Below are 13,831 nucleotides of genomic sequence, written 5' to 3'. Positions count from 1 at the left end.
TCATACCCAAGAAGACTCGAGGCTGTAATCGCTGCCAAAGGTGCTTCAACAAAGTACTGAGTAAAGGGTCTGAATACTTGTGGTATTTTGTTTTTTATATACAGTACCTACTCATTCTAGGGTTTTTCTTTATTTTTACTATTTTCTACATTGTAGAATAATAGTGAAGACATCAAAACTATGAAATAACACATATTTGATCATGAAGTAACCAAAAAAAAGTGTTAAACAAATATATATATTTTATATTTGAGATTCTTCAAAGTTGCCACCCTTGGCCTTGATGACAGCTTTGCACACTCTTGGCATTCTCTCAACCTACTTCATGAGGTAGTCACCTGGAATGCATTTCAATTGTGTGCCTTGTTAAAAGTTAATTTGTGGAATTTGTTAACTTCTTAATGCGTTTGAGCCAATCAGTTGTGTTGTGACAAGGTAGGGGTGGTATACAGCAGATAGCCCTACAGTGCCTTGCAAAAGTATTCATATCCCTAGGCGTTTATCCTATTTTATTGCATTACAACCTGTAATTTACATGGATTACATGTAATGGACATCCACAAAATAGCTCAAATTGATGAAGTGAAATGAAAATAATAACTTGTTTCAAAAAATTCAAAAAAATAAATAACGGAAAAAGTGGTGCGTGCATATGTATTCACACCCTTTGCTATGAAGCCCCTAAATAAGTTCTGGTGCAACCAATTACCTTCAGAAGTCACATAATTAGTTAAATAAAGTCCACCTGTGTGCAATCTAAGTGTCACATGATCTGTCACATGATCTCAGTATATATACACACCTGTTCTGAAAGGCCCCAGAGTCTGCAACACCACTAAGCAAGGGGCACCACCAAGCAAGCGGCACCATGAAGACCAAGGAGCTCTCCAAACAGGTCAGGGACAAAGTTGTGGAGAAGTACAGATCAGGGTTGGGTTATAAAAAAATATCTGAAACTTTGAACATCCCACAGAGCACCATTAAATCCATTATTAAAAAATTGAAAGAATATGGCACCACAATAAACCTGCCAAAACTCACAGACCAGGCAAGGAGGGCATTAATCAGATAGGCAACAAAGACACCAAAGATAACCCTGAAGGAGCTGCAAAGTTCCACAGCGGAGATTGGAGTATCTGTCCATAGGACCACTGTAAGCCGTACACTCGACAGAGCTGGGCTTTACGGAAGAGTGGCCAGAAAAAAGCCATTGCTTAAAGAGAAAAATAAGCAAACACGTTTGGTGTTCGCCAAAAGGCATATGGGAGACTCCCCAAACATATGGAAGAAGGTACTCTGGTCAGATGAGACTAGATTTGAGATTTTGGGCCATCAAGGAAAACGCTATGTCTGGCGCAAACCCAACACCTCTCATCACCCAGAGAACACCATCCCCACAGTGAAGCATGGTGGTGGCAGCATCATGCTGTGGGGATGTTTTTCATCGGCAGGGACTGGGAAACTGGTCAGAATTGAAGGAATGATGGATGGTGCTAAATACAGGGAAATTCTTGAGGGAAACCTTTTTCAGTCTTCCAGAGATTTGAGACTGGGACGGAGGTTCACCTTCCAGCAGGACAATGACCCTAAGCATACTGCTAAAGCAACACTCGAGTGGTTTAAGGGAAAATATTTAAATGTCTTGGTATGGCCTAGTCAAAGCCCAGACCTCAATCCAATTGAGAATCTGTGGTATGACTTAAAGATTGCTGTACACCAGTGGAACCCATCCAACTTGTAGGAGCTGGAGCAGTTTTGCCTTGAAGAATGGGCAAATATCCCAGTGGCTAGATGTGCCAAGCTTAGGGGGGGATAAGGTAGCTTAAGGGGCAAAAGATGGCTCTACAAAGTATAGACTTTGGGGAGGTGAATAGTTATGCACGCTCAAGTTTTTTTTTTTTCTTCTTATTTCTTGTTTGTTTCACCCCAAAAAATATTTTGCATCTTCAAAGTGGTAGGCATGTTGTGCAAATCAAATGATACAACCCCCCCCACACAAAAAAATATATATATTATAATTCCAGGTTGTAAGGCAACAAAATAGAACAAATGCCAAGGGGGGTGAATACTTTCGCAAGCCCCTGTATTTGGTAAAAGACCAAGTCCATATTATGGCAAGAACAGCTCAAATAAGCAATGAAGGTCAGTCAATCCGGAATATTTCGAGAACTTTGAAAGTTTCTTCAAGTGCAGCCGCAAAAATCATCATGTGCTATGACTTAACTGGCTCTCATGAGGACCGACACAGGAAAGGAAGACTCAGAGTTACCTCTAAGTTCATTAGAGTTAACTGCACCTCAGATTGCAGCCCAAATAAATGCTTCACAGAGTTCAAGTAACAGACAGCTCAACATCAACTGTTCCGAGGAGACTGCGTGAAGCAGGCCTTTACGGTCGAATTGCTGCAAAGAAACCACTACTAAAGGACACCAATAAGAAGAAGACACTTGCTTGGGCCAAGAAACACGAGCAATGGACATTAGACCGGTGGAAATCTGTCCTTTGGTCTGATGAGTCCAAATTTGAGATTTTTGGTTCCATCCGCCGTGTCTTTGTGAGACGCAGAGTAGGTGAACGGATGATCTCCGCATGTGTGGGTCCCACCGTGAAACATGGAGGAGGAGGTGTGATGGTGCTTTCCTGGTGACACTGTCTGTGATTTATTTAGAATTCGAGGCACACTTAACCAGCATGGCTACCACAGCATTCTGCAGCAATACGCCATCCCATCTGGTTTGCGCTTAGTGGGACTATCATTTGTTTTTCAACAGGACAATGACCCAACACACCTCCAGGCTGTGTAAAGGCTATTTGACCAAGAAGGAGAGTGATGGAGTGCTGCATCAGATGACCTGGCCTCCACAGTCACCTGACCTCAACCCAATTGAGATGGTTTGGGATGAGTTGGACTGCAGAGTGAAGGAAAAGCAGCCAACAAGGGGTCAGCATACAGTATGTGGGAACTCCTTCAAGACTGTTGGAAAAGCATTCCTCATGAAGCTGGTTGAGAGAATGCCAAGAGTGTGCAAAGCTGTCATCAAGGCAAAGAGTGGCTACTTTGAAGAACCTAAAATATTACAGATATTTTGCTTTGTTTAACACTTCTTTGGTAACTACATGATTCCATATGTGTTATTTCATAATTTTGATGTCTTCACTATTATTCTACAATGTAGAAAATAGTAAAAAATAAAAAATAAACCTTGAATGAGTAGGTGTCTAAACTTTTGACCGGTACTGTAAATTTGCTAAATAAAAACCTGTTTTTGTTTTGTCATCATGGGGTATTGTGTGTAGATTGAGGAGGGGGAAAAAACTATTTAATCCATTTTAGAATAAGGCTGTAACGTAATAAAATGTGGAAAAAGTAAAGGGGTCTGAATACATTTTCCAAATGCACTGTAGTTAGGGCCTTATAAAATCGTTGTTCTTTTTTGCCTAATTCCATTTTGTTTTGTCCCAAATTTAAATGTTAGTCATTTATTAGACGCTCTTATCCAGAGCGACAAAGGAGCAATTAGGGTTAATTGCCTTGCTCAAGGGCACATTGACAGAGTTTCCACTTAGTCCGTTTGGGGATTCAAACCAGCAACCTTTTGGTTACTGGCCCAATGCTCTTAACCACTAGGCTACCTGCCATCCAATTTCTTGGTTTTGTTTTTCCAGGTTTATGATTTTCTCCAGTTTTTTCAGGTTTTCACTCTCTAAATAACACTTTTTACATCTGAAAATAACAGTCCAAAACAATGCTTAGACCACATCAGGAGACCACTTTTGAGGTCTGGGACAAATCTAATAAATGTGTATTTTTTTGGGTACTTTGGTCTTTCTATAAACTAGGGTATCAGTGAGGATTTCCTACACTGGACAACTTGTTACAGCTGTTGATAAGTCATTGATAATAACATGACAATTTTTTTCAGGTCATTATATTAAGATATATGGGGGGATCATAGCTATATTCAAGAAAATGTACGAGTTGATTTAAACCTTTATCATGGTTGGTGTCCAAAATCATGTGACATCAAACATTACTTTTCTGTCCTTGCATTTATGGCAGTGTAAGTTGTTATGTAATATATTAAGCATTAATCAGTTAAATTAGACATTGAACTTGAATCTCGTAAGAATCCTGGATCTAGCTATCTGAATTTCTTTGTATAGAGATCTCAGAAATGCAGTGTAACTACGTAACATTTTGTGTCTCCTTATGTTACAGGGCGAAAACTGTTTTCATGGGCACACAAATCCCAAATAATGTATCCATTGCAAAATCGAATGCTTCTAACCGAAAGAGTCATCTTACCTTGATACTTAACACATAAATCAATACTGTCATTAATGTGGTTCTTCAATAATTATGCATAATACTTGTGATGCGCATTTGGTGTCCAGCTGATTAGTTACACTGTGATATTTTCACACATCATCATCAGACCCAGGAAGGAATTTTCCGAATTACAGTCAAGTGACGAACAGCTGTTGTGATAGTGCAGGCAATGCAACAACAGCCCAAGTGCTGGAAAAAGGTGTTCTAATGTTGGTGTCTCATTCGTTATACCAGGGAAGACAGTTGTGCCTGGATCCACATTGGATCTAATATCCCTAGCGAATTGATGTTGATCATATGTTGTTGTCTGTTTGATTTACAGAAGGGTCTCCTTAGATTGAACAGAGACAGCATCAAGGTACTGAGTTCATGTTTTCATATGTTTTTGTCCCTCGGATTGGACGCAGAGTCTACTGTGCACAATTGTGTAGGATAGACTATTGCACAACACCCAATGCTATTCCTATTAATTATTCTGGATATAATAACAACAAATTACATAGCCTAGTGGGCTTCTTCACAATTTCATCTGGTAATGAAATAACATGACAAATACATTTTGTTTTCCATGTTAGACCTGCAATTTTAAACAATACAAGAGACTTGAAGTAGCCTACTGAACATGAATTTGGAGCTCAGAAATTGAAGTACTGGAATAGGCCTACCTTGAAAAACAGACATTTCCTCAATTTGGTGCTTGAAAAGTTATTGTAATTATTGTAGCCAAGTTATAAGTTCTCCTGTTCCCTTATAATTATCCGTGATTTAATTTTTGATCCGTTTTTGTGAGAGATGTGGCCAGCTTCGTTAGTTTCCCGCCGCTTCAATAGAAGGGTGTTGCACTACTCTGTTGCTGTAAAATCACGTGCGGTTATTATGAGGACGATAACATCTCATGTTGGCTTCAACTTGGCTTTCCATACAAATCCTTCCATAACATTTTTTAACCTGTTTTTTGGTAACTTTCTCATGATAAAAACAGCAATGGTGAGATTCAAAAGGTGAGATTAATGCTACCACTATTCATGGTTTTATTATGTGTCCTTGCGTCGGCCACAAAGGCTACAGAAGAATCACTATGCATGCATCTAATCTATTTAGTCAGGCCATGTCCACATTATTCTCACATATTTTAGAATGTAATTATAATTTGAACATCAATTCATTAGCAAGGCATGTTTTTGGGTAGGGGAGGTATACTTGGGTAAATTAATTATTCTTTTGAACTGTTTGGGCTACAAACGATCCGTTTTCAATCATTACAACATTATTATTAAATGCAGGTTGCACAGCAAAATATTAAGGAGCATATGCAACTAAAATGGTAACACTTTAGAGCCCTGAGTACATAACTAATATATTTGATTTAATATAATAATAATACTTTTTTTTTAAAGTTAGATTTACCAGTTATAAGGCTGAATAAGATTTGCAATGTATTCATTACAACATGGAAAATAAACTTGAAACTATAATGAAGAAGGTCTAAAAGCTCATTGTTGTAAAAACAGCTGAACAGATTGACTCTTAAAGCGGTGTGGTCAGTGTTGTTCCTCTCAGTACCTTGAGCTCCTCCATGTTCTTGTGTAGTTCTCCCAGGTATTTATAGTAGTCGCCAGACAGAGTGAGCAGCTCGATGTAACGGGTCTGCAGTAGAGTAGCCTGCGAGAGGGCATACAGCACAGTTAATCACAGAAACATACACTACTCAGTAACACAAAGTTACATAACAATCAACTCAGTGGTAACATTGTTAACATACTGGGCCCCGAATACACCGGACTAGGACCCAGGTCTACCTGTTTACTGGGTTTCTAAACCCTGGTAAAAACAGAGTTTGTATGTATAAAAGGCTAGATTCACCTTGACACTGAAGGCACTTAGTAACAGAGATGTACATGTACTGTATGTACCTGTATAAGTAAACAGTATATGTCGTCTGAGTGACTGGGTGGAGCTATGATTGTTACCTCCTCTGTGAGCTGAGTAGAAGGAGACTGTGGCATGGTCCTCTTCATACGGATGTTCAGTAGAGTCTCTAGACCAGCACTGTATGAAGCCAACTCCAGCTCATAATCCTGAAAACAAATATATCTTAAATTGACAGGAATAGAAGGCAGGAAAAGTAGTTCATTACTATACTATGACTGGTATAGTAATACATGGGCCGTATGTGAAAGCCCTTACCTTGATGGAGTTCACACAGGCGTCAGTGTCTCTCAGAACACTCTCAACACTCTCCCTCTTCACCTTGATCTCAGAGTTCAGAGCCTAGACAAACACATAAAAACCTCCATATGTTGATTATATTGCCCTGAACAATTAGACTGTTTGTTTGTTTGTTTGTTTGTTTGTTTGACTGACCTTCTGCTGGTTGAGGTGTTCGTCCAGGGCTGTGATGCTGTCTATCTTGGTGGCCTGCAGGGCGTCCTGTTTCTGACGCGTAGCACCGATCCACTCACTGAGGACTGAGCTAGTGGTGGTGTACTGCTGGAGTCGCCCCTGGTACCCCTCTAGGTCCCTCAGTCTGATAGAGGAAAAGCAAGATATACAGGTAAAAAAATGTCATCTATAGTAAATGTTTTAAGTCATCAAAAAGTCAAGGAAGGGGGTAAAGCACATCAAAAGGTGGAGAACAGGACTCTATAAACAGAAGAAGTCAGAGGGAGAACAAAACAGATACAGCTAGAGACTGAGATATATGTATTTGAGTGAGATATGGAACCAAAAAGGTGTGCATAGATAAGATATAGAGAGGTCTGTATACCGGAAGTCTATCTGGCTCTGGAGGCGTCTCCAGCGGTCAGACAGCTGGGTGACTTGTTCACTGTATCTGGACAGGTCCACGTCACACCTGTGGAAGGCTCCGCCCACCTGGCCATTCCACTGGATCGCCTTCCCGAGCTCCGTCTCCATGGAAACCAGGACGTCCCTCTTCCCCTCCAGCTCTGCCCTCATACTCTACACACACATGAAGTGCAAGCAGTAATGTCATGTACTGTTTTATATTTTGTTTTATATGTAATGTAAGTGCTTTAATATGTTTGGACCCCAGGAAGAGTAGCTGCTGCCTTGGCAGCAGCTAATGGGGATCCCTAATAAATACAAATACAAATACACACACACACACACACACACAACAGAACATCTGAGACTGGCCTTTTCAGAGCACATATCGGGAACAGTAATAACCACAAAACTCACTGACTTCAAAGCATTTGCACACAACAGACCATTTAGCCGAGAAGCACCACACACAGCTAACTGACAGACTGAATAATTGCTGTGACAGACACTGCCATTCCCAAAGTTTTGGGGCTTGTGTTTCATACAGTAACTGTTACCTTCAGAGTGGACCTGTAGTCCTCCACCTCTGCAGGATCCAGGGATGTGGTCTCCTTCTCTGTCAGTCTGGCCTCATGGACCTTAATGATGTCCTCAGCCCTGGACACACTCTGCAGGAGGGCCCTTAGAGCCCGCAGCCTGGGAGGGAGAAATGGAGGGAGGACAGAGAAGAGAAGAAGGGGGGAGGGAGAGAGAGAGAGAGATAGAGAGATAGAGAGAGAGAGAGATGTAGAGAGAATATGTCAAAACAAATTAGTTCAATTTGAGCAATGAGTGGTGAGTGTGTGTATGGATGAGTTTGTCTGTGTATGGAATACTTATCTGGGTATTCTGCAGAGAACCCTTTCAGGCTGTGTGTATACTCATACAGCATCATGTTTACCTTTGTAGGTAGGCGGCGGAGCATCCGTCCAGACTGCCCAGTCTCTCGTTGATGAGGCTGAGTTGGCTGCGTAAGAACGTGGCTTTGTCAGAGTCAGTCATGTCCTCCAGTTCCTTCAGAACACGCTCATTCAGACACCGGTACTCCTCACGGATAGAGTCCACATCCCTCTGTACAGACTGGGGATAACACACATTTAGTCACGTGCACAAACCTAACCCTACATACACAGTAGTACTCCTAGGTTGTACAGTATATTGTATCGGTGTGTGCGTGCGTCCGTGTGTGTGTGTACCTCTAGTTGGCTGATCCTCAGACCACAGTCGTGCGCTCCGTCCTCTCCTAGACAGATGTGGATGTGCTGAGTAAGCCCCGCCTCCGCTTCCTCCAGGCGCAGTCTGAGCGTGTGCAGCTCCGTCAGGCTATGTGACGTCACCACCACCTTCTTCTTCACCTTCTTAACCACCTCCTTTTTCACATCCTGTTGCTTAATCTCCACTATCTTGGTCTCCTCTATCTTCTTTGCCTCCTTTTGATTGGTCGCCAGTATCCTGGCGTCCTCCTCTGCCTTGATCCTCCCTTCGTTGGCGGTCTGTTGTGCAGCTAGGGACAGAGAGATGGAGAGGTTAGAGGTCATATGCTGTATGGTAAAGGTACAACTTAAATTATTGACATGCACTCAGAGTACATACTGTAGGTGGAGAGACACAGCAGAATAGAGGAGCATACTGTCCCTACAGTGAGAGAGAATAGAGGAGCATACTGTCCCTACAGTGAGAGAGAATAGAGGAGCATACTGTCCATACAGTGAGAGAGAATAGAGGAGCATACTGTCCATACAGTGAGAGAGAATAGAGGAGCATACTGTCCCTACAGTGAGAGAGAATAGAGGAGCATACTGTCCCTACAGTGAGAGAGATGCTTTCTGTATATCTACTGTATATCTTTACTGTATATCTACTGTATCTCTACTATATCTCTAATGTATATCTACTGTATATCTACTCACTGTAATGGACCTGATACTGTATATCTACTCACTGTAAGCAGGTAGCTGGACCACCAGTTGGTCATAGTGAGACTGGGCTCCAGTGTACTGGCTCTCGATGCTCCTCTTGTCCTCGTCCTTGAACATCTCAGAGCCATGGCAACAGTGTGTGAACTCTGAGTAGTGGGCCTCCAGACTCTTCAGCATGCTGTGGTACTCCTCAGGACGCATACGGGACAGCTGAGAGGACACACATTAAGAAACATTCAGACACTGTTTTTGTGTCCTCGGTTTGGTCAATCACTGTGTTGTTATGATTTGAATGTAGTTTTTTGTAGTCAGGTCATTTGTAATCTTAGTAATAGTGGACTCAGCTGCACCATAAAGTCAAACTCTGACATTTGAGTCAGTCGTGGACCTTTTTAGTGAAACTGCCTGTAGTGACAGTGATGACGTGGTTAGGGTGATGACAACGATATGGTTACAGTGGTGATAGGTTCTTACCATGGTGATGGTGAGTGAGTTGATGCGTGTGATGTCCTGGACACAGTACTGCCAGGAGATGAGACTCTTTATGTTGATGTAGAGCTGGTTCCACACAGACAGGATGGCCTCATAGTACTGCTCATTCCTGATGGACCACACAACAATGACAGTGATTTAGTCCTTGCATCGCATGTGTGCATGCGTGCGTACATACATGTATACGTGCGTGCGTACATATATGTGTGTGTGTGTGTGTGAGTGTTCTTACTTGTTGGCCAGGTTGATGCCCAGGGAGTTGGGTGGTGGCACCAGCAGACAGACAGAAGGCACCAGCATGTCCAGTCCTCCTGGTCCTGTCACCTGCCACTTACTGCGTTGGGAGTTGTCTTTCAGGATGCCCTCGTTTCCCTTCAGAATCACCTTCTGTAGAGCACAATACAGTTGAAGTCGGAAGTTTACATACTCTTAGGTTGGAGTCATTAAAAATAGTTTTTCAACCACTCCACAAATTTCTTGTTAACAAACTATAGTTTTGGCAAGTCGGTTAGGACATCTACTTTGTGCATGACACAATTAATTTTTCCAACAATTGTTTACAGACAGATTATTTAACTCATAATTCACTGTATCACAATTCCAGTGGGTCAGAAGTTTACATACACTAAGTTGACTGTGCCTTTAAACAGCTTGGAATATTCCAGAAAATGATGTCATGGCTTTAGAAGCTTCTGATAGGCTAATTGACATCATTTGAGTCAAACAATAGTACGCAAGTATAAATACCATGGGACCACGCAGCCGTCATACCGCTCAGGAAGGAGACGCGGTATGAGAGATGAACGTACTTTGGTGAGAAAAGTGCAAATCAATCCCAGAACAACAGCAAAGGACCTTGTGAAGATGCTGGAGGAAACAGGTACAAAAGTATCTATATCCACAGTAAAACGAGTGCTATATCGACATAACCTGAAAGGCCGCTCAGCAAGGAAGAAGCCACTGCTCCAAAATTGCCATAAAAAAGCCAGACTACGGTTTGCAACTGCACATGGGGACAAAGATCGTACTTTTTGGAGAAATGAACTCTGGTCTGATGAAACAAGAATAAAACTGTTTGGCCATAATGACCATCGTTATGTTTGGAGGAAAAAGGGGGTACTTGTAAGACGAAGAAAACCCTCCCAACCGTGAAGCACAGGGGTGGCAGCATCATGCTGTGGGGGTGCTTTGCTGCAGGAGGGACTGGTGCACTTCACAAAATAGATGGCATCATGAGGAAGGAATATTATGTGGATATATTGAAGCAACATCTCAAGACATCAGTCAGGAAGTTAAAGCTTGGTCGCAAATGGGTCTTCCAAATGGACAATGACCCCAAGCATACTTCCAAAGTTGTGGCAAAATGGCTTAAGGACAACAAAATCAAGGTATTGGAGTGGCCATCACAAAGCCCTGACCTCAATTCTATAGAAAATGTGTGGGAAGAACTGAAAAAGCATGTGCGAGCAAGGAGGCCTACAAACCTGACTCAGTTACACCAGCTCTGTCAGGAGGAATGGGCCAAAATTCACCCAACTTATTGTGGGAAGCTTGTGGAAGGCTACCCGAAACGTTTGACCCAAGTTAAGCAATTTAAAGGCAATGCTACCAAATACTAATTGAGTGTATGTAAACTTCTGACCCACTGGGAATGTGATGAAAGAACTAAAAGCTGAAATAAATCATTCTCTCTACTATTATTCTGACATTTCACATTCTTAAAATAAAGTGGTGATCCTAACTGACCTAAGACAGGGATTTTTTACTAGGATGAAATGTCAGGAATTGTGAAAAACTGAGTTTAAATGTATTTGGCTAAGGTGTATGTAAACGTCCGACTTCAACTGTAGGTTGATAAATTGCTATGTTTTCATTTATGAAGCCCTTTTACAAAACGTCCCACTGTACCTAACATCTTCACTAAACTTTAGACATACGAGTTACCACACCCGGTCTCAGGGATGGTTAACTCCGTAAATGTATTTGGTCTCTACTGAGTTAGGTAAATCAGCTTCTAGTTTTCTTGCACCTTATTTGTGGAACAATCTTCAAAATGTTCTTACATTTGATGTTGTGGTTCCTCTAGGGCAATTCAGAAGGCTGATTGAGGACCTTATTACTGATGAATGTGTTGTTTTTTAACCATGTTGTTCTTTCTGCTTGCATTTTGTATTTATATTGATGTGTGTATTTTCTGTAATTTATGTAATTCAGGGCTCATCTGTAAAAGAGACCTTGGTCTCAGTATGACTCCCTGATAAAATAAAGGTGAAATAAATCAAATGAAATAAACATGTGTCTGACCTGGTCCTGTTTGAAGTCACACAGGGCCTGTACCATAACAGGACTACTGCTCTTCTCTTCCTCAGGGTTACGGGGTCTCAGCCTCACGATGCTCTTGGACATGTTGACCAGGTGCTGCACCTGCCTCTTATTCTCCATGATCCGCTCCTTCTCCTTCTGTTGGACACAAAGGTTAGGGTTCAGAGGTTAAAATCCATATCAGAGGACAAGGGGAGAAATTGAACTTGGGATTTCTTCACATATTACTGCCTATTCCCCATGTAGTGCACAGTTTCTTTTTACCGGAGTGACTACAGTCAAAAGTAGTGCACTATATGGGGAATTGTTTGTTTGAGATATAGCATTGAACAACATCTGTGGTGCTGATATACATGTCTTACCTCCAGGCCCTTGAGTAGTTCCAGCAGGTTTTCCAGAGGTGTGTTCCTGTCGCTGGTGAACTTCCTACGGATGTTCTCATGCTCCTTCTGCAGCTTGCTGTACGTCTCATTGGCCTCCTTGAAGAACTGGCTGTATGCAGCATTCTCCTTCAGGTGGACATGAATACACTTGGTGATCTGGAGGAGCCAGCTCCACTGGGTCTGCAGAGTGTCCATGTAGGCCTGGAATAAATAAAAACAGAAGGATAGAGTGGTTAAAGGATGAATGAAAGGGGTGGATGGAAAGGAAGATGAGAGAACTCGTATCAAGATAACCATCACAATGAATAACACTGAACAAAAATATAAATGCAACATGTAAAGTGTTGGTCCCATGTTTCATGAGCTGAAATAAAAGATCCCAGAAGTTTTCCATATGCACAAAAAGCTTCTTTCTCTCAAACTTTGTGAACAAATTTGTTTACATCCCTGTTACTGAGCATTTCTCCTTTGCCAAGATAATCCATCCACCTGACAGATGTGGCATATCAAGAAGCTAATTAAGCAGCATGATCATAAAAGGCCACTCTAAAATGTGAAGTTTTGTCACACAACACAATGCCACAGATGTCTCAAGTTTTGTGGGAGCGTGCAATAGGCATGCTGATTGCAGGAATGTCCACCAGAGCTGTTCACAGATAACTGAATGTTCATTTCTCTACCATAAGCCACCTCCAACGTCGTTTTAGAGAATTTGGCAGTACGTCCAATCACAGACCACGAGTAACCACGCCAGCCACTCAGACAGCTGATGAAACTGTGGGTTTGCACAACCGAAGAATTTCTGCACAAACTGTCAGAGACCGTCTCAGGGAAGCTCATCGGTGTGCTCGTCGTCCTCATGAGGGTCTTGACCTGACTGCAGTTCGGCGCCGTAACCGACTTCAGTGGGCAAATTCTCACCTTCGATGGCCACTGACACGCTGGAGAAGTGTGCTCTTCACGGATTAATCCTGGTTTCAACTGTACCGGGCAGATGGCGAGCAGTTGGCTGATGTCAACATTGTGAACAGAGTGCCCTTTGGTGGCAGTGGGGTTATGGTATGGGCAGACATAAGCTATGGACAACGAACACAATTGCATTTTATTGATGGCAATTTGAATGCACAGAGATACCGTGACGAGATCCTGAGGTCCATTGTCGTGCCATTCATCCGCCGCCATCACCTCATGTTTCAGCATGATAATGCACAGCCACATCTCGCAAGGATCTGTACACAATTACTGGAAGCTGAAAATGTCCCAGTTATTCCATGGCCTGTTATTTCTGATCCACGCCCCTACCTTTTTTTTTTTCAGGTATCTGTGACCAACAAATGCATATCTGTATTCCCAGTCATGTGAAATCCATAGATTAGGGCCTAATGACTAATTTCCTTATATGAACTGTAACTAAGTAGAATCTTACATTGTTGCATTTATAATTTTGTTCAGTGTAGATAACTACAGTAGATACTGCTAGATATCATGGGCCACAGCAAGAGTAGCTGTTGCGACTGTAACAGCTAATAATCAAATAAATAATCAAATAGATATTCTCC

At 41.9% G+C, this 13,831-nt stretch overlaps 1 protein-coding gene across 2 annotated transcripts in view; it reads right to left on the bottom strand.

Annotated features, from left to right (window-relative positions):
* LOC311131433 (desmoplakin-B-like) overlaps positions 1 to 13,831 on the bottom strand; it is a 41,758-nt gene that overhangs the window by 16,397 nt on the left and 11,530 nt on the right. For both annotated transcript variants that reach the window (XM_084164421.1, XM_084164420.1), the window contains exons 9-21: positions 12,252 to 12,473; positions 11,872 to 12,027; positions 9,800 to 9,954; positions 9,550 to 9,676; positions 9,099 to 9,285; positions 8,353 to 8,660; positions 8,058 to 8,236; positions 7,675 to 7,813; positions 7,098 to 7,291; positions 6,695 to 6,857; positions 6,518 to 6,601; positions 6,301 to 6,408; positions 5,894 to 5,992 (exon numbers count right to left, since the gene is read on the bottom strand). In XM_084164421.1, coding sequence (XP_084020547.1) covers positions 5,894 to 5,992; positions 6,301 to 6,408; positions 6,518 to 6,601; positions 6,695 to 6,857; positions 7,098 to 7,291; positions 7,675 to 7,813; positions 8,058 to 8,236; positions 8,353 to 8,660; positions 9,099 to 9,285; positions 9,550 to 9,676; positions 9,800 to 9,954; positions 11,872 to 12,027; positions 12,252 to 12,473 — 2,121 coding nt within the window. The remainder of the gene's footprint in view (positions 1 to 5,893; positions 5,993 to 6,300; positions 6,409 to 6,517; positions 6,602 to 6,694; positions 6,858 to 7,097; positions 7,292 to 7,674; positions 7,814 to 8,057; positions 8,237 to 8,352; positions 8,661 to 9,098; positions 9,286 to 9,549; positions 9,677 to 9,799; positions 9,955 to 11,871; positions 12,028 to 12,251; positions 12,474 to 13,831) is intronic.

This window comes from Coregonus lavaretus (assembly GCF_964263955.1).
Source record: "Coregonus lavaretus genome assembly, chromosome: 6".
NCBI classification, from domain to species: Eukaryota; Metazoa; Chordata; class Actinopteri; order Salmoniformes; family Salmonidae; genus Coregonus; species Coregonus lavaretus.
The sequence above is the reverse complement of the archived record's forward strand: the minus strand, read 5'-3'. Positions and strand labels throughout refer to the sequence as shown.